At 40.2% G+C, this 21,181-nt stretch overlaps 1 protein-coding gene across 16 annotated transcripts in view; it reads left to right on the forward strand.

The window, feature by feature from the left end:
- Nucleotides 1-21,181, forward strand: part of iqsec1 (IQ motif and Sec7 domain ArfGEF 1) — a 453,315-nt gene that overhangs the window by 330,756 nt on the left and 101,378 nt on the right. Inside the window, exon 1 of one of the 16 annotated variants that reach the window (XM_062973841.1) lies at nt 17,963-18,227. The exons of the other annotated variants lie outside the window; for them this stretch is intronic. Coding sequence (XP_062829911.1) covers nt 18,163-18,227 — 65 coding nt within the window. The 5' untranslated portion in view covers nt 17,963-18,162. Of the gene's footprint in view, nt 1-17,962; nt 18,228-21,181 lie in introns of those variants that run through there. 16 annotated transcript variants of the gene reach the window in all.

Consider the following 21,181-nt stretch of genomic DNA (forward strand, 5'->3'; position numbering starts at 1 on the left):
TGTTTATGATTTGTTTTTATTGCTGAGTTTTATATTGTTTGTTGCCTGGGCTTGGCTCCATGTAAGCTGCCCTGAGTCCCCTCAGGGAGATGCGGCAGGGTATAAAAATAAAATTATTATTATTATTATTATTATTATTATTATTATTATTATTATTATTATTATTATTATTATTTATTATGAAGCAATATAGAGTCTTTGGAAGATTAAGAAATATGCATAGTTTTATTTGCAGTACTTTTGTTATTCTGATTTGCTCAAATCATCTTCTTTCAGATTTCTGAGGATTTTGTATAGAAGGAAGTAATAATATTGTCTCATGGTTTTCCCAAGATTAAGTTGGGTTTGTTAATTAACATAATGGCTCTCTGATTTATTTATCTTGCATATGCAGTAGACATGATTTAATGAGTATGTTTAGGAAAGTCAGCTGCAACCCTGATGATTAAATAATTTATTTCTGTATAGCAAAGAGGATGTGAGTATAAGTTTAACTATTTTTAATTTGAGAGCAAAGTTACACAAAATGCAACTTCTGTCTACTAAATTCTCCTGACCCTCCGCCAGTTATTTGTGAACGTAAAAACTCTTCATTCCAAAGGAAATTGTCATTTTTGTTTAATCTGACAGACCGTGTAAAAAAAGATTTAACAGAGAAATTTTCTTTCTTCTTTAATATTTCTGACGTAAATACCAGTGCTATTCAGAAATCCCTTTAGTCGTTTTTTAAATTTATTTATTAGCAAGGAGATATCAGAATCTGCAAGTATTTGTATGAAAGCTTTGAAATACAATTTAGACTAGACATCACTATTCTCAATTGTTTACCTACCTTTAAGATATAATTGATATTTCATATTTTCAGTGCCTGTGGCTAAATATAACCCACAGATACAAGAAAATACCTGAGTTAGATATAGCTTGACTCACAACTTAATTAAAGCTAAACTGAGAAAGGTTGCCTAGTTCAATCCCATTAAAGGAAAAGAGAATCACACACCCATTAAGTCTGGCTGAAAAACATCCCAAGAGAAAATCCTCCACATATCATCAGCCTTTCTCTTGCTAGTAATCATACAATCCAGATGTCATGAGCTACAGTGAAAGAAAAAAATCTGCCTTAGGACACCTGCATAGGGGGTTTGCATGTAACATCTAGAAATTAATTGATTGTGGTTGTATTACTGATATAAAACGTGTAGTTTTTGTTACGCTCAATAAGACCTCTGTGCAAAACACCACATAGCCTAAAAAGCCTTTTAGGGAAGTGTATCAAAGCCAGACAGTTTATTGCTTTGCATCCAGGGCGTTTTATTGGAGATCAGACCCTTACATTTGCCTTACTTGACTTTGTAATCCTCTCACTTCATTCCGTTTAATCTTCTTCCCTGGTGGGTGAAGTACAAAAATCATGGCTGTTGCTGTGTCTCATGCATGCTTCAATCAAGATGTGGTAGCATTTGGTGGGTTCTTTACATACATTTCTAGAACGCTTACTAAGCATGTAGATAATGGCATCATAATACCAGTATTATTGAAGTGAGATTTACTGATTTTGGACAAAAGCAGTTACACTGTGAGGTTAATTTATATATTTTATATATTCTAGACCAGGGGTCCCCAAACTTTTTAAACAGGAGGCCGGTTAACGATCCTTCGGACCGTTGGAGGGCCGGACTATAGTTGGCCACCGAGCAATAATAATTAACAACAACAACAATAATAAAGAGGGTTGGAAGAGACCCTTTGAGCCATTTAGTCCAATCCCCTTCTGCTCTTGTGCACCGAAAGCACAAGCAAAGCACCCCTGACAGATGGCCACCCAGCCTCAATGTTAATAATAATAATAATAATAATAATAATAATAATAATAATAATAATAATAATAATAAAGAGGGTTGGAAGAGACCCCTTGGGCCATTTAATCCAACTCCTTCTGCCTTTGTGCACCAAAAGCATAAGCAAAGCATTTTGACAGATGGCCACCCAGCCTCAATGTTTAATAATAATAATAATAATAATAATAATAATAATAATAATAATAATAATGGTTGTAAGAGAAGAAGAGACCCCTTGGGTCATTTAGCCCAACCCCCTTCTGCCCTTGTGCCGTGGGGGGCGGATATATAGCTTCGATGGGCCGCATCTGGCCCCCGGGCCTTAGTTTGGGGACCCCTGTTCTAGACAATGGAGAAAAACACCTCAGTGGTATTATTGACCTTGTCTTTTCTATTGTTAAGAACAGAAGCTGACATATTCTGTTGCTTTCACAAGATTTACTGACCACGATCACACAGCATGATAAACAAAAGATGTGTTGGAATTCTGGCTTATCAGTTGTGAGCAGCATACTAGCATGTTCTGCCTGAACAATCCCACTTGCTATGGGAGCAGTTAAGACACAGATTTACTGTATAGTTCGTTGTTCATTTCATTCCAACTCTGTTACAGCTTATGCTCTAACTTGACCCCTATCTCACAACAAGCCCCACAAAGAAACTGGGGTTTATTTAATATTCCTTTTTCTGGCTTGTTCATGATTTCTTCAGCTGTCTGCACTGTGAGTAGGATCGTAAATAATAAATAAGGCGGGGTTCCCTGGTTTATTATGCCTTGCCACCACACAGCAATGGTGCTTGAAAGTGTGGGTGGAGGTTCTGCCAAGCTGCTACTTTAGATAATTTAAATGAAATGTAATCAGTCTTCCTTATGCAAGCATCCACAAAGTCAGCCATCTATGACTTGAAAGTATTTTTTAATTTTTCCCCCTAAAAAGCAAACCTATATTTTGCTACATTTGTCAAACTTCCTACTCCCTAGTGGAGTGGTTAGTGGGAAGGTAGAAGAAAGGAGAAGTGACCCAAATGTGAAAGTGGAATTGTCCTCACAGAAAACCATTGTAGTAGCCAGGAATCTTCTGCTGGCTAATACACTGGGGAAAACTGAAGGTCTGTTTTGTAAATGGAAGTGTTCCACTCAATAAAGCTTTGCCCTCCCATTTTTTTTCCAGGAATCCAGTCTCCCTTAACTCCATTTATTGGGGACTCTGGACCATCCATGTGGCAATTTGAGGGGGCAGATAAGATTGCCATGGGGAGGAGAGGCAGGGAAAACAAATTTCACCACACCAATTGTATGAGCCTAAATTGGGATTCAACCAACTGTGTGATAAAATTTAGAGAATGCTAAGTATCCTGATTGCGAGTATGGTTGCAATAATTAATTGCTTGAGTTAATCAATAAAAATCATTGGCTCCCATCCTAAAAACCAATTAGACTACACTGGGTATAATGGGGATTACTTCTGAGTAAACATACATTTACTCTATTAATCAACTCCTGATTGAGAAACCATTTTAATATAAACGCACTCTTGCACACACGTACATTCTTACAAAAGCTGGAAATAGCTTCTGCACAAAATCTTCCAAGATGATTCCTGTGCTGTATGTGAAAACATCGAAAACATAAAGGGTTCTGGAAGAGATGCCTTATGTAATAGCAGGTCTGTTTTATATTAAGTCACTTTCAAATTTAACTAAATGTTTTACAGCTTTATTATTCTACTCAGTAATTCTTGTAGATGCAATGATTCTTGCTGATTTGCTGTTGAGAATCTGAACTTTTAAAGTGTTAACATGAAACCCTGCCTGAAAAATAGAGACTATGTCATAATGCTAAACATGTTACTTAAAGTAGCTTTGTTTGTGTTATTAAAATTCAATTGGATATTACTTCCACATTAAGTGACTTAGATTTGCAGACAAATTATATATATATATATATATATATATATATATATATATATATATCTCTCTCTCTCTCAAAAAAGCACACTAAGATCCTGCTTAAAGAGAGAACCATGGCTAGATGGCATTACTGTGGTAGGATTGCATGTTCCTATGAAGATGCAATCCAGATGACAACAGTGCTGGTGGAATGGTCTCCCATGTCAGATAAGCTTTTGCTGGGGGGTCAGACTAATTGCCCCAAACAGCTATTGGACAGTAGCAGTAGTGAGCAGAAAAGAATGAAGCAGAAAAGAATTGAGCATGAACTAGCAAAAGATCCCTCAGAGATAATGGCAGTGGCATCTAATATATGTTACTGCTGCACAGAAGGAGTCATATTGAATATCTTTAATCAGGAAAAGCCTTTGATGAAACAATCCAAAATGAAGCAAGACATCATCATTCCAGAAGACAGAACTCCCAGGTTAGATACACTCACCAAGCTATTAGGATACAGGAGAAGGCAACTATGAGTAGTGCTGTGGCTGATGGCACAGCTGGAGAGGGAAGTCAAAGGAATAGTTTGGAATAAGAAAACCAGATGAGCAATAAGGAACATCTTAATGATGACTACTCTGCCTGAATTGAAAGTTTCAGAGTAATGCCATTACTATATTTTAGTTTTTGTCCACTTAATACAGGAATATACTTTGGTTCAATTGTGATATGTGTTTTGTAAACTGTTATGGTCAGATATGTGAACCCCAAAGGTTGAAATTGCAGGTTAGAGAGGAAGTACCAGTATTTTTGCTGTGGAGGTGGAACATTTGAGCACGGGAATTTGGACTTCCATAAATTAATTTTATCTGTTTCAAAATTGGAGTGTAGGCTTTGGGATTTTTTTGTAAATAATGTAATCAGCATATAAAGCTATTTTCTGATAGTGGCCATTAACCTTCAAGCCTGATATCATTAGATTGAATAAGGTTAGCCAGAGGCTCGATCAATAAGGAAAACAAAAGAGACAATAGTGGACAGCCTTTTTTATCCCCATAGAATTGTAAGAGAATATAAGAATTAGATTTGCACTATTAATCCTAGTTGACTGGGAGCCAGAAGCCATTGCTGTTGTTAGAGAGGAATGCGAAAATACACTATCTGCAGCCAAAAAGAAAGAAATAGATGACAGACAAAACTCTTCAAGCAGTTAGGTGTAGTTGAGAGGCAACAGTAAAAGTGGACAGTAATGGAGTCAGAATCCTGATTGAAACTTTTCAGCGACCTGTGAGCAGGAGCAAGGAGATACCAACAAAGAAAAACCATATATCCAGCAAAGAGAAATAAAATATGGCAACAACCAAAAGGAAGAACAAGTGACCTCTTCCGAAAAATCAAAGGGAAATTTAAAGCAAGAGTGGGGATGCTCTATGAGTATAGATTACATGACCAAGTAGAGATAAACAAGCAGTGAAAACAATACATGGAAGAACTATATGAAAGGATGGCAGATTCATTTGAGGAAGGACCATATGAAGGGGAACCTCCAATTTAAAAAAGTGAAATGAAAACAGCACTCAGACTGCTTGGGAGAACTAAATCACCAGCAACAGATGACATACCAATAAAGCTGCTTCAGGCTCCAGAAACTCTATTGTAGTTTTATATGGTTTTTAGCCTTCTCTGTCAGAGAATATTGCAACCTCGCCAAATTACAACTCTCAGGATTGCATAGCATTGAGCCATGGCAGTTAATGGTGAAATTTGTCAAAAATATGAAAAACAATGCCCCACAGATTGGAAACATACTACTAGCATAAGATATCAAAGACTTGGGATGATTACTAAAGAAAGTCAAGGGAGAAAGTGTAAAATCAAATATGTTACATAATTTTAAAGTAGTTAATGAAGATATTGAAATAGTTAAATAATTTTCCAAACTTTGGCATAGTCATCAGAATGGAGATTGCAATCAAGAAATCAGAAAAACACTAGAGCTTGGAAGTACAGCTATGAAGCAACTAGACAAGATCCTGGGGTATTAAGATATCATTGAATACTAAAAATATGGTTGCCCATGCCATTGTGTTTCCATTTTCTATGTATGGTTGTGAAAGCTGCATGGTTCAAATGAAATGCTGGATAAGAGTTTTGCAGATATTGTGGACTGTAAAAAAGACAAATAGAGCAAATCAAGCTGGATGGAACTCTCCCTTGAAGCCAAGATAACTTAACGGAGAGTGTCATACTTTAATCATTCTATGGGAAGATATAACTCACTAGAAAAGACAATAATGATTGGTATGGTAAAGGCAGTAGAAAAAGATGAAAACTGTATTCGAGATGTTTAGACCCAATGTCCCTGAATCTGCAAGACTCAAGCAGGACTGTTGATGATGTGGTGACTTGGATGTCTTTCATTTATAGGGTCATCATATGTCTAAGTCAACTTGATGGCAGTCAACAAATAATGGTTAGATTTTGGCTTATTCGGCACTTCATATAAATCACTGTAATTTACCATGTTAATAGCCAAGATATCAGTCTTCATAAATCCCCTGGAGTGCAACAAATGCAATTTGTAATTACAGCACACTGCAATTTGGTCTACATGTCATCTAAATCAGTAGTAATTGTTAGTTTGGCAAAGAATAATTCCATACTTAATCACATTTAAATATATATGAGCCTACACATCTCTAAAATGTAGGACATATATATTAAACAAAATTTCCTTTTTGTTAGAAAATAATAGGTCATTAAAAACCAATTCAAGAGAAAAAGGCCAGGATTATCCCTACGGATTATCATTAAAATATATATTTTAAATTAGTATTAATATAGTCATGGATAATAATTACATACGTAACATAAAAACACATTGAGTGAGCATTCATTATTATTTCTGTCATGCATTGAGTTCTAGACTAGAAGAACAATAACCATTGCATAAGTCAATACATCTCCATTTTGATGTGGAGATTAAGTTTTGAAACTTAATCCTCAAAAAAAGAAAATAACTGAACAGATGATATTTGTTTGTATACTTGTAGCTCATCATGAGATCTCAGGATGACATTCAATTAAAACTATATTGAAAGGAATATTTTAGCAATGTTTACAATAACTGACAGAAATAAGTTGCTTGCATAGATTCATAGATTTAAGTCTCCTTCATCACATACAACATGACTATGTCTTTGACTTAAAACAATATGAACAGTTTAAAACAATTCCAGATCAAAACAATATATAATGTAATTTTATAATTTAAATAGGATACAAACATAATAAATCACTAGGTTAAAACAGCAGAAAAGTCCAAAACTATTCAAACCATGGACTTGTACACTTTTTGTAGTAACAGGATTAGGTCCCAAAGGCTTCAATAAAAAGCTATGATTTTACTTGCAACCTAGAAGAGGCCAACTCTGGTACCAACCAAGCTGGGTGCACAAAAGAGAAGGCCCTCTTCCCATGTCCCTGTGTGATATATCTTAGGAGACATAGAGCAGGGCTACAGCAGGAAATCTCAGAGGCATCTCTTCAGGTATCAAGGTCACAAGACATTTACAGTTTTGAATATGATTGCCAACATCTTGAATTCAGCTGAAGCAAATGGGCAGCCAGTGCAACTCCTTTATGACCCATGCTATGCGTTGTCTGTATGATAATATGGCCAACAATCCTGCTGCAACATTTCTTGCACTAGCTTTAGCATTTGAATAATGTTTAAGGTCAGCCCTGTGCAAAGTGCATTGCAATAGTCTAATTGGGAAGTCACCAGGGCATGGATTACTGCAGCAAAGTAATTACTATCCAGTGAAAACCACAGCTGGCACCAAACACTATGTGCTGCAGATAAACACTTTGGACTGCTATGAGAAACATGGATCTAGGAATATTCCTAAACTATACACCCTTTAGGGAAGTACAACTCCATGAAAGTTAGGCTGATTATCCAAGTCATATTCTCACGAACGACCAATCAGCAGAGCCTTCATCTTATCAGCTTTCAGTTTGGAATGTATTAAATGTACAAAGAACATTCAGGTTTTATTTTTTAATTAGAAAAATACACTCCAGATATAGGGAGGATTGTAATTTTGCTGTTAAAATCAAGTGTTGTATTTCAGTACAAAACCATCCATAAAATTCCTCTGTCATAGTATTTATTCCGTCCCTGGGAAAAGAAGAAAGGGCAACCCAAACAAGAGCTCCTTACTCATATTTCCCAGTGCTGTCTCAGAATAGCAAAATCCAAAATATTCTGATATTCCAAATTGTCCAATAAGTGGCTGAAATAGTGATTACTTTGCTTTGTCTTCAGTGTACACAAATTTTGCTTCATGCACTAAGTGATTTTTAAAAATCTATATATAAAAATGTAATGTGTATTTTTCCCATGGAGTAAACAACAAAATCACTGAACCATTCCACACCAGATTTGGCCACAAAGGACATAGTCATCCAATCTATGTCTTTCAATCAAAAAAAATCTAGAAAAATAATGTCCACATTACAGAGGATAAGGAAGAGTCATTCTTCCCCTGACTGCCAGTCAGAAGGGTAGGGCCCGGCCCACTTTGTATCACAGCAACCCACTCAGCCACAATGGTGCCTGGGGGACAGCCAGGGTTCACTTAGGCCTCTTCCACACTGGCTATAAAATACAGATTATCTGATTTAAACTGGATTATATGGCAGTGTAGACTCAAGGTGCTTCCACACAACTATAAAATCCAGAATGCCAAGGCAGATAACCCACAGTATCTGCTTTGAACTGGATTATCTTGAGTCCACACTGCTATATACTCCACTTCAGTGTGGATTTTATACAGCTGTGTAGAAGAGGCCTGATATAATCCAGTTAAAAGCAGATAATACAAGATTATAAATATTATATATAATAATTACTGTGCTATAATAATACAGAACAATATAATCTCTAAAATCAGGACAGTAAATAAAGAACAACACTCTGAAAACAGGGGAATTCCAGAAAGGAAACAACCAGAACCAGTGGACACCTCCCAACAGAAGATTCCCCCAGGGTGGAAGCAGCCAGGCTCTGAAGCTGCAAGGCCATTAAATGCTAATCAAGATGACTAATTGCAGCATTCATATTGCCTCTAACAGACAAGAATTCTTTCACCCACTCTGGACATTATTCCATAGGTATGTAAACCCCACTTGCCTGGTTGCTTCCTACCTAGGAAGATCTTCCGTAGGCCACCTTGAATACCACTGAACAGCCTTGCAACTTCAAAGCCAGGCTGTTTCCTAACCAGAGGGATCCTAACCACCAAACTACACCACAGCAACGTATGGCCAGGCACAGCTAGTTGTGTATAAAATTACTTCCAGGCTATGTGTAAATATCAGACATACATGAATTATTGTGTTTAAGACTTGGCTCCGATCTTCAAGATACCTCATTATGTAAAAAGGTAAAGGTTTCCCCTGACGTTAAGTCCAGTCATGTCTGACTCTGGGGGTTGGTGCTCATCTCCATTTCTAAGCCGAAGAGCCGGCGTTCTCCGTAGACACCTCCAAGGTCATGTGGCCGGTATGACTGCATGGAGCGCCATTACCTTCCCGCCGGAGCGGTACCTATCGATCTACTCACATTTGCATGTTTTCAAAATACTAGGTTGGCAGGAGCTGGAGCTAACAGCGGGCGCTCAAGCCGCTCCCGGGATTTGAACCTTGGACCTTTCGGTCTGCAAGTTCAGCAGCTCAGCGCTTTAACACACTTCGCCACCGGGGCGAAGTTATGTATTATTATTATTATGTACGTCTATGCAAATACAGATATTCTGAAAACTGAAAAAGAAAATCAGAAATCCAACACACTTTTGGTCCCAAGCATTTTGGTTAAGGGATACTTAACGGGTATATTGTAAAAACCAAAGCTAAAAACTCTTGACCAGAGCTCCTGTATTTTTTAATGAGATTTTTTGATGAAAAGGGAAACAAATGTAAAAGCAGCTATCCTATTCTCAGCTAGTTTTGTGACAGTAGCGGCGAGAAGAGGGGGATATCACTTTCCTTTCATGCAGTTTCCCCCACGGGGAAATATCCCCAGCTGTGAAACTGCTATTAGCCATGCTGGAGGGAAATGACAGGTAGCTTTGCAGAAGCAATTTTGAGAGTCTGCAGAAGCAATTTTTTACGGGGTGTGTGTGTGTGGGGGGGGGGGTTACTTTCCCAATTGCCAGTGGCCTCATCCTACCTTTGTCTCCACCTCCAAAGTTAAAACAAAACTCTGTTTGTGTTTTTGTTATGTCACATGCACTTTGGGCCAAACGTTTGTGTGTGTGCTTTGTCTCATAGTGGGCTAAAAATACATATTCTTGTTCGCGTGGTAGTAACATTTTAATGTTTGTCTGCAGAGCAAAATAATCTATCGGAGAAAATGTTCTATTTTAGAGACTGTGAACATAAAATCTAACAGTGCCCTGAATGATAATTTGGAACGTCGTCTACACAGTGTTATTTTTGGTGTTACTATTCTAGCCAAACTGCAATTTTAAAGGCACGTGCTTGGAACAAATGTGTGGGGGATGAAAGGAATTCTTTGTTAAGCAGCTTCTGCACAGTAGCTGACACAGATGAACTTTTTATGTGTGAAACTTTCAATCTCCCCTACCCCTTAGCTTTCTTTCTTGAGCTTTACTTTTGTAAAGAAGGAAAATACATGTCTCTTTTCTTCTTATTTTAGATTATTTTTTCCACACAATAAATTTCATAGGATTAAATGAAGAATGTGTAGTCATTCAATTAGGAAAAAGAATACATTTACAGTGGCTTGTAGTAGATGTATCCATCTGCTCTTTTTAAAAAAAATCTCAAAGGAGTTCAAAATGATTGGGGAAAGTGGATTTTTAAACAGAAGAAAGTTAAAGAAGTATCAATAAGTCAGTCTATGTAAAGTCAAAAATCAAAAGACTAAGTCGGTTATATGAATATGGCCTCATAGAATGCATAGTGATTTTTTTTCAACTTCCTTAGATATACTTTAAATCCACACAAAATAATGTGATAATTTTAGTGAGCCTAACTGAGAACATAAAACAAAGACACAGGGCTGATTGACATAAACAATTATTTTGATGTGGCAGAGAATAAGAGTTTCTTTTTATGAGGTGGGGAAACTTTGAGACAGATGGGGTGAATTTTTCTGTATGATTCAATGTCAGATCTTTCCATGTCTTGCAATAATCCAAATTTTTCAGGATGTGGTGAACAGAATTCAATCTTCCCATGTGACAGGGACAGACAAAACTAGTCACCATTAAAATGAATAAGGAATTATCCATACTGAGTCTTTTTTGTGGGTTTCTATATATAGGCAGGGCCCCCCAATAGCGCAGCAGGTTAAACTGCTAAGCTGCTGAACTTGCTGACCAAAATGTTGGCGGTTCAAATCCGGGGAGCGGAGTGAGCTCCCACTGTTAGCCCCAACTTCAGCCAACCTAGCAGTTTGAAAACATGCAAATGTGAGTAGACCAATAGGTACCACTCCTGATGAAAGGTAATAGTGCTCCATGCAGTCATGCTGGGCACATGACCTTGGAGGTGTCAATGGACAATGCCGACTCTTCGGCTTAGAAATGGACACGAGTCAGACATGACAAGACTTAATGTCAGGGGAAAACCTTTACCTTTACCTATATACAGGCAATCCCCAAGTTACAAACAAGATAGGTTCTGTAGGTTTGTTCTTAAGTTGAATTTGTGTGTAAGTTGAAACAGATACATTTTTAAGTATAACTCCAGCCAAAAGAGTAGTTATTTGAAGGGTTTATCAGTGGTTCCTCATCACCTTGGATAAACATGAAAAATTGGATGCCACAGGGTGATTTCCAGGACCAGATATTAGTTAGCATCTTTACCAATAGTTTGGAGTGGAGATGTCAAAGAAGCAGAGGTGATACACACCAACTTTGTATAGCATTTCAAGGAATGTGTAATTAAAAGATGTTTAGGAGTATAATAGAATGGCAGAAAAACTGAATGTATTATTTTAAGTCTTTCTTTACTTCAGAATACACACACACACACACACACACAAACTTTCAAGAAGGAAATCCAATGAAATAACGAAGAGATGACATTTTAGAACATATTGACAAAATGGGGGGGGGGGGAGGCAGAACATCTGGACTAGACAGTATCTATCCTAAAGCTCTGAAACTGATGTTGTAACAGCTATATGCATCATATTGTTAGCACGAGCTTTAAGACAGTGGTCAGCATGGCAACAGCTGTTAAAAGGTGAACCAGTTAGGATCCAATAAATTGCAGGTCAATTAGCATAGCATTTGTTTCAGTGAAATTGGTAGAAAGCATAATTAAAGATAAAATTATCAGGATATAGAACAGGGGGGTTGTCCTGGGATTGTAGGAAATCCCCCCAAACTGTTTCTTTTGGCCACTGACCTTGCAGAAAACCTCCTTTAAAACTAAAAGTTGCACAACTCCCATGCATGTTAAATATCAAACACTACATTAAAAATCCAGAAGTGAAGACCAACTAAAACCAACCTATGCATGCATATATATATATATATATATATATATATATATATATATATATATCCCAAATATTTACAGGGTCCGAGCTAGTGAGAAATATTTCTTAACCAGGAAAGGAATTATGGGATTATAGTAGTCAGTTTAATGAAAATGGTGAACCAACGTGTGGCCTTGGTGAAAAATGCAAATTTCATATGGGAAGTTCATTCGTGTAATTATTCTAGGGCCTTGATCCATTTTGTTACCAGGCCAACTCAAGCTTGATGATCTGCCAAATTTAACATAGACACAAGCATACCAAATTAATGGTTTATTGATTTTATGAAGATATTAGGCAGGATGTAGCAATAAACCCAATCTCATGTCAGCAGTTTCTTCCTCCCAGCTGCTGTTCACTGGGGTGTCTGTGATGAACTATACTTAACCCCAATGGATTTGGTTTTCTGGGTTGGATTACAACTGGATTTCGCCTCCTCAGAAACTAGATTCATTATCTGATCTTTCCCAATCTTTAAATATCCTTTCCCCCTTATGTTGACACTTTCACAGGCAGAGGACAGGGGAACCACCCCATCCTAATAAAGGGAGTCTTATAGGCTTTCTAGCACAGAAGCATCTGTTTGTATCACTGATCTTGTTCAACCCGCTACTGGAGCCGCTGAAAGCCACATTATTATTATAGTTTGATACACTTTGAGTAAATAGTAAATGTTATGAATCCCTTAAGCACATAAACATATAAACAGGTTGAATATAAGCTACCTATTGGCCTCACCAATTCTTCCAGAAATTCCAAATTCCAAAATAAAACTGCCAGTATTGTAACGCCTTTATATAAACTGATGGTGCATTAACACTTGGAACGGTACACACTCTTTTGGGCACAATTTACTGTAGAGCTGGAAAATATGCTTATTATCTAAGACAAAAAGTTAAGTTTGGGGATCTTTAAGAAACGGCAAGTGAAAGATGACATAATAGTGGCACAGCGTGTAAAACCGCTGAGCTGTTGAAATTGCAGACTGAAAGGTCGGCAGTTCGAATCCAGGGAGTGGGGTGAGCTCCCGCTGTTAGCCCCAGCTTCTGCTAGTCTAGCAGTTTGAGAAGATGCAAATGTGAGTAGATCAATAGGTACCTCTCGGGTGGGAAGGTAACGGCACTCCATGCAGTCACGCCAGCCACATGATCTTGGAGGTGTTTATGGACAACACTGGCTCTTCGGCTTAGAAATGGAGATCAGCACCAACCACCAACCCCCAGAGTCTGACACAACTGGACTTAATGTCAGGGGAAAACACTTACCTTTATGTATGTATAATGTGGAGAAAGTGTCATTTATTTAAATGGTAGTGGATTCCAGTCTGACAATCAGGAAAAATTTCTTCATATGGTTTGCATTTAAACTATTGAATTTGACTACTGTAAGACATAGCACTGGCTGCTTACTTGAACAACTTGAAGAAGAAATTAACCAATATATACCAGAGAAGGATTTTGGTGATCACTAGTCTCACCAGTACCACTAATATCACTGTTACTGTAAGTAAAACTGCTCTAAACAATGGGTCACCATAAGTCAGAAACAACTTGAATACAGACAATAACACATGAGTCTGAATACAGTGCCAAGAAATAAAAGCAGGAAGGAGCTCTGGCATTTTTGTCCTGACTATGCATTTGATTTGCCACAATGACAATAAATCTCTGAGGTAGATAGGCTTTTGATCTGATCTAGTTATTATTATGTCCTTAAATTTGTGGATTACATTAAACTAAAAAGAGCAGCAAATGCAATTGGGCATAATTTACATAATGGATTTTAATAAAGATCAATGCAGTGTTCTGTAATTAGGTAGAAAAATACACATAAATAAAGGTGAAGTGGCTTCCAGCTTAACAATGTTTGAAAAGACTAAATGGCAAGACCAAATGTCCTGTGTATCAGACTACATGTGCAATAGGCATTACTTCCTATAAGCCTTTCTCTCCTTGAGACTCAGCTCTTTTTCAGAGGTTTTGGGGTACACCATGGATGCAGTGGGGAAAGGGGGTTGCTTCTTTCCGCTGGGATCTGTGGTTCAGCCACCAGGTGTAACTCACTGGGTAATTTCAGAGAACTATCAAAATACAAAGGAGCCTCCGGTGGCTCAGTGTGTTAAAGCACTAAGCTTCTGAACTTGCAGACTGAAAGGTCTCAGGTTCAAATCTGGGGAGCGGAGTGAGCGCCCGCTGTAAGCTCCAGCTTCTGCCAACCTAGCAGTTCGAAAACATGCAAATGTGAGTAGATCAATAGGTACTGCTCCAGTGGGAAGGTAACAGCGTTCCATGCAGTCATGCCGGCCACATGACCTTGGAGGTGTCTACGGACAATGCCGACTCTTCGGCTTAGAAATGGAGATGAGCACCAACCCCCAGAGTCAGACACGACTGGACTTAACATCAGGGGAAACCTTTACCTTTACTTTGATTCAAAGCAAACTCAATTTAAGGTTCCATCAACCTTAAATGTTGTTGATATAATGGCACCACTCTGTTTTCCTTGGGTCAGAAGGATACTTATGAAATGCAGCTTGTGCAGAGGAAATTGACAAAAGCAGCGAGTGACCTGGGGACAAAGTGTCATGAGAACAAATTGGATGTGTTTAAATGGAAGATGAGCTATTTCAGATAACCCATCTTCAGTTCTTTGAAATGCTGCTATATAGGTGAGGTACTCAAGTTACTTTGGGGGGTTGGTTGCTCTAGGTAGGAGTAGAAAGATAGGACACTTCATGTAAAAAATCAAATTAGAAGAAAACAGGTGTAGATTTAAAATAAAGGAATACTTTTGTACCATGTTCTTACTACTTCACAAGATGATGGGCTCCCCTTTAGAAAAAATGTTTAAGGAAGTGGAAGTTATATAGTGTCCTATGAATGTTACTGTGGTATATTTCTTCTAGAGCTGGGTTAGGCTAGGGTTGCAGATCCTTCTCAACTCTTAAAACTTAATTCTGACCATATAATCTCAGAGTTACCTGGTGTTTCCAGAGCCGTACAGTTGTGAAATGGATGCAGGCTACACCAGGCATGGGCAAACTCCGGCCCTCCAAGTGTTTTGGACCAACTCCCACAATTCCTAACAGCCTATTGGCTGGATTGCTGTGAGTTTTCTGGGCTGTATGGCCATGTTCCAGAAGCATTTTCTCCTGGCGTTTCACCCACATCTATGGCAGGCATCCTCAGAGGTTTTGAGGTCTGTTGGAAACTAGGCAAGTGGGGTTTATATGTCTGTGGAAGGTCCAGGGTAAGAGAAAGAACTCTTGTCTGTTGGAAGCAAGTGTGAATGTTGTAACTGGCCTCTTTGATTAGTATTGAATAGCCTTGCAGATTTAAAGTCTGGCTTTTTCCTGCCTGAGGGAATCCTTTGTTGGGAGATGTTACCTGGCCCTGATTGTTTGATGTCTGGAATTCCCCTGTTTTCTGAGTGTTATTCTTTATTTACTGTCCTGATTTTAGAGTATTTTAATACGGATAGCCAGATTTGGTTCATTTTCATGGTTTCCCCCTTTCTGTTGAAATTGCCCACATGCTTGTGGATTTCAATGGCTTCTCTGTGTAGCCTGACATGGTGGTTGTGAGAGTGGTCCAGCATTTCTGTGTTCTCAAATAACATGCTGTGTCCAGGTTGGTTCATTAGATGTTCTGCTATGGCTAACTTCTCTGGTTGAATTAGTCTGCAGATCCTTTCATGTTACTTGATTTGTGTTTAGGCGCTGTTAAGAGTTGAAGTCCAAAACACCTGGAGGGCCGAAGTTTGCCCATGCCTGGCATAGAATTTCTAGTTGGAAGAAACCCTGAGGGCCATCTAGTCCAACCCCATTCCGCCATGCAGGAAAAGCACAATCAAGGCCCTCCTGATAGATGTCTATTCAACCTCTCCATTTGGGGTACATAATAAGAATCTCGCAGGCTTTTATCTCAAGGTTTTAAGAGAGAAGGGAGGAGTGGGTTGTGGAGGGGAGGCGTGGAAAAGGAGGGACAAAGGGGTCTGCCTGTCTCCAAAGCAGAAAATAGCAAATACAAGGCTAACAAACATGTGTTGTTCCATGTGTTGTCAAAGGCTTTCATGGCCGGAATCACTTGGCTGCTGTGAGTTTTCCGGGCTGTATGGCCATACTCCATTAGCATTCTGTTGTGACATTTCACCCACATCTATGGCAGGCATCCTCAGAGATTGTGAGGTTTGTTGGAAACTAGGCAAGTGGGGTTTATATATCTGTGGAAGGTCCAGGGTGGGAGAAAAAAAACTCTTTTCTGTTTGAGGCAAGTGTGAATGTTGCAATTGATCACTTTGATAAGTATTTCGTGGGTTTGCAGATTCAAAGCCTGGCTGCTTCCTGCCTGGGGGAATTTTAGAGTTTTTTTTAATATTGGTAGCTAGATTTTGGTGGTGTAGTGGGTTAAACCGTTGAGCCACTGAACTTGCTGACCAAAAGGTTGGTTGTTCAAATCTGGGGTGGGGTGAGCTCCCGCTGTTAGCCCCAGCTTCTGCCAACCTAGTAGTTCTAAAACATGCAAATATGAGTAGATCAATAGGTACAGCTTCGGCAGGAAGGCAATGGCGCTCCATGCACTCATTCTGGCCATGTGACCTTGGAGGTGTCTATGGACAATGCCGTCTTTTCAGATTAGAAATGGAGATGAGCACCAACCCCCAAAGTCGGACACGAGTGGACTTAATGTCAGGGGAAAACCTTTACCTTTACCTAGCCAGATTTTGTTCATTTTCATGGTTTCCTCCTTTCTGTTGAAAATGTCCACATGCTTGTGGATTTCAGTGGCTTCTCAGTGTAGTCTGACATTGTGGTTGTTAGAGTGGTCCAGCATTTCTTTGTTCTCAAATAATATACTAAAATCAGAACAATAAATAAAGAACAACACTCTAAAAACAGGGGGGATTTCAAACAATTAGGGCCATCTAACGCATCCCAAGAAAGGATCCCCCCAGGCAGGAAGCAGCCAGGCTTTGAAGCCGCAAATCCATTCAATGCTAATCAAGGTGGCCAATTGCAACATTCACGCCTGCCTCCAACAGACATGAGTTCTTTCTCCCACCCTGGGTTTACCACACTTGCCTAGTTTCCAACAGACCTCACAACCTCTGAGGATGCCTGCCATAGATGTGGGCGAAACGTCAGGAGAGAATGCTTCTGGAACATGGCCACACAGTCCGGGAAACTTACAGCAAGCTATGGAGGGAGGGAAGGAAGGCAGGCTCCGCTTCTAGTGCTGCTGCTGCTGCTGCATAGTAATGAAGGCAGGCGAGGCAGCCTTTTCCCAGCCTGGATGCGGCTATTAATAGCGCCGCCAGAGCCCCCGCGCCTGCCTTGCCTTTCTTTCCTCGCGTGAAGAGCAGAAGCGCGGAGGGAGGGAGGGAGGGAGGGAGGGAGGTGGCGGCGGGCTCCTCCCCCTCTTCGCATTCCTGCAATGCCCACGGAAGAGAGGGCAAAGAAAAGCCCCGCTTCCCCTCTTGGCCATGTCTGCCCGTAGTGGCCACTGCTGCCTCCGCCTCCCTTTCTCCCGTGGAAACCAATCTCCGCTTAATAAGATCAATGCTCTCCTCCCACCTCCGGCATTTGTATTCCCCCCTTGCGCTGCTGCTGCTGCTGAAAGGGAGGAGAGGGGGTGAATGAGGGGAGGCGCAAAGGGGGCCGAGGAGGAGGAGGGTGGGCCTCCGGCTACGCCTCTCCTCCTCCCCTTCCTCTCCCGGACCGCCCTTGAGAGAGAGGGAGAGGGAGTGGGGCGCCCGGGGGTCTGCCTGCGTGGGTTCCCCACCCGTGCCGCTCCGCCAGGACATGCTCCCCGCCGGGGTCCCTCCTCTCCGCCGTCTCCCTTCCCTCCTCCAGCAGCCATGTGGTGCCTGCACTGCAACTCCGAGAGGACCCAGTCGCTGCTGGAGCTGGAGCTTGACAGCTGGTAAGACAGGGCAAGGAAGCCCAAGGAGTGGGGTGCATGGGGGCCTCCGGGGACAGGGACCCCTTCCCTCCCTCGCCCTCTCCTCTCCTCTCAGGACAGCATTGTTCCCTGGCGCCCCGTGGGACTGTGGAAGGGGAGCCAGAGCAGAGAGTGTGCCTCCAGGAGGGGAAAGGACTCCCGCCGCACATCATACTTACTAATCCCTTGGCACAAAAGGGGTTTAGTCTTCAGCCTGGATTATATCTATGCATTTGTGTGTGTATGTGTAATACATCTATCTTACTGTAAAGGGGAAATCTTTTTCAGCAGGAATGCAAATCATTAATGCCAGTGTGAAGTGACCACTTTTCATCACACAAACCTCTTATCATTTTTTAAACATGACTGTAAAAGCAAAGGTTTTTGCAGTGTGCAGTCTGGATTGTATATATATGTGAGTGTGTGTATATATACACACACACATATAGGTATAATTATAAAAGCAAAATCATTTTCAGCAAGAATGCAAAGAACACAAATGCCAGTGTGTAGAAGTGACCGCTTCTCATCAAACAAACCTCTCTTTTTAAAACATTACTGTAAAAACATAGGTTTTTGCAGTGTTCAGTTTGGATTGTATATATATGTGAGCGTACACACACACACACACACACACACACACATATGTGTGTAGGTAACTATAAAAGCAAAATCTTTTTCAGCAGGAATGTAAAGAACACAAGTGCCAGTGTGTAGAAGTGACTGCTTTTCATCACACACAGTGCTCCTTTTTAAAAGAAAGGAACAACCCACAGTGGTGTACTCTCTTGCCTTTTTTGCTGCCATTGTGCTCAGCTCGTTGCATATTGCATGATGTAATGAGTCATGTTGCAAAGTTTTAAGTGTTTTGCAGATGTGCCTTGATGACAACCAACTGTAGCTTTGCTTCCAGCGTGGCTGTGGCTCCTCGTTTTCCGTGCTTGTGCATGCGGTATCGCTCTTGCTTACTTGCTTTCTAGAAACAAAACACTGCTGCAGTGCCATCTGTCCACGGAATTCAAATTAACAGCTTAGTCATTTGATCATAGAAACAAAAGTTGCTTCAGTCTGTACTCCTATGAAAACTGGGGGCTGCCTGTGTCTTTTTTCAAATGTGCCATTTGTTCCAGGTATTTGCAGTTTCCCCACAGCCTCCTCCATTTTTCTCTCACACACTGTCTTCCTTTTGCATTCTCATTATTCCTTTTCAAAAGACACTGGGCACCCTGATGGGGAATACAAATCCTTTTCTCTTTCTCTCCTTTAAAAGATGCTATTCCAAGTAAAGGTATATGAAAGTGAAAACCCCTGAAAACCAGTAGTTGACTAAACACAGGATTTATTTTGTACTAGTGAGTGTCTGCCACTAGGAAAAGCTACTACACATGACATTAAGCATGCCTGTAGAAAAGGGTGCTTGGCACTGCTGTTTCCGTGTTGAAGGAAAAGCAAGCACAAGAAGGGAAATATGGGCTCACAAGGCAGAGTCGTCATCAGCGCTGCTCACAGGCAGAATTTATGTGAATAAGCCAAAGGATGAAGTGGCTGCTCCACCCATTCTTTTACTCTGCACCATCCAGAGTAAAATTACAGGCTGAGAAAGCAGAGGCAGCCTCCAACTCTTTATCTATGAGCAGCACTACATGCTCAATTCACCTTCCCTGGTACACAGAGAGGTTGAGCAACACTTGGTAGTATTCCTGGAGTTATCTTGGATGCATGCTTTCTTGGGAAGGATTGATCAGTGAGGAGCGTGCATCTAAATGGAGGAGAATAAAAGGCAGTGGTCTTGGAGTTTGCCAGCTCATTTATTGAGAGATACACAAGAGGAGTCCTTTCACTCCACACAATTATATTACTGATTCTTCTTTAACTGCCATGACATTCCTGCCGCTTTAACCAAGTAATCCTTGGATTTGCAGTTCAAGGAGTGGTGCCTTGAATTTTTAGCAAAAGAGCCCAAGTGCCTCACCAAACTACAAATCCCACAGGAGTCCATAGGAAATTGCCATGCTAGCTGAAATGAAACCATATTGCTATAATTGTACGATGTGAAAGGACCCCAAGAGGGAGGAATTAAGCCAAAGGCTGATACTATTCGGAGGAATAACAACAGTCTTTACTTCTTCAGCAGGTGGTTGGAGGACTATGTGCAGTGGAGGGCAACCAAGTGGCATAGACTGTGGTGCCCACTCATTCAATGCTAACCCTACTCAACTTAACCCAGCTGGCTAGGTAGCATTGAAGTTCAAATCCCCCCTTGCTGGGGTAATCAGAGGGAAGGACTTCTGGGGGGAATCCCTCACTTCTTTTCTTTTACAGCCTCACTTGAAGATATGGAGAGGGGAGGAGCTTTTTCTGTATTCTCCTTACCATTTGATTGCTTCTCGATTTCAGTGGCTTTTTCTTCAACATAAAATTGGCACTGCTAAGAAAACCTTTTCATATAAGTCATTCATGGGCAAACTTCAACCCCGCAGAGGTTTGGACTTCAACTTAAGCACCTGAGGGAGAAAAGGAAGGAGACTGAGACTGTTAGGAATCGTGGGGGGTCCAAAACACCTGGAGGGCCGAAGTTTGCCCATGCCTGAGATATAGGTTTCACCAAATGCCTAGTAGTAATGACAGTTTGGTATTCTGTGAAAAATTCTAAGGGCAGGATTAAAAAAAAAATCCCGTAATTAATTTTCTGCAAAAGTGAGTGTGGGAGAAAATCACGTATTTTACATAATTTATGTAAGCCAAACACTGTAGTCTAGTACAGTGGACCCTTGGCATCCAGTGAAGTCTGTTTCCAGGACCCCTGTGGATACCCAGTCCATGAAGTCACCAGTCTCATCATATGTAAGATGGCAAAATCAAGGTGTGCTTTTTGGATTTTAAAAAATATTTTCAAAGTGTCAGTGGTTAAATTTGTAGATATATAAGGCCAAATA

Source organism: Anolis carolinensis, chromosome 2, assembly GCF_035594765.1.
Source record: "Anolis carolinensis isolate JA03-04 chromosome 2, rAnoCar3.1.pri, whole genome shotgun sequence".
Classification (NCBI taxonomy): Eukaryota; Metazoa; Chordata; class Lepidosauria; order Squamata; family Dactyloidae; genus Anolis; species Anolis carolinensis.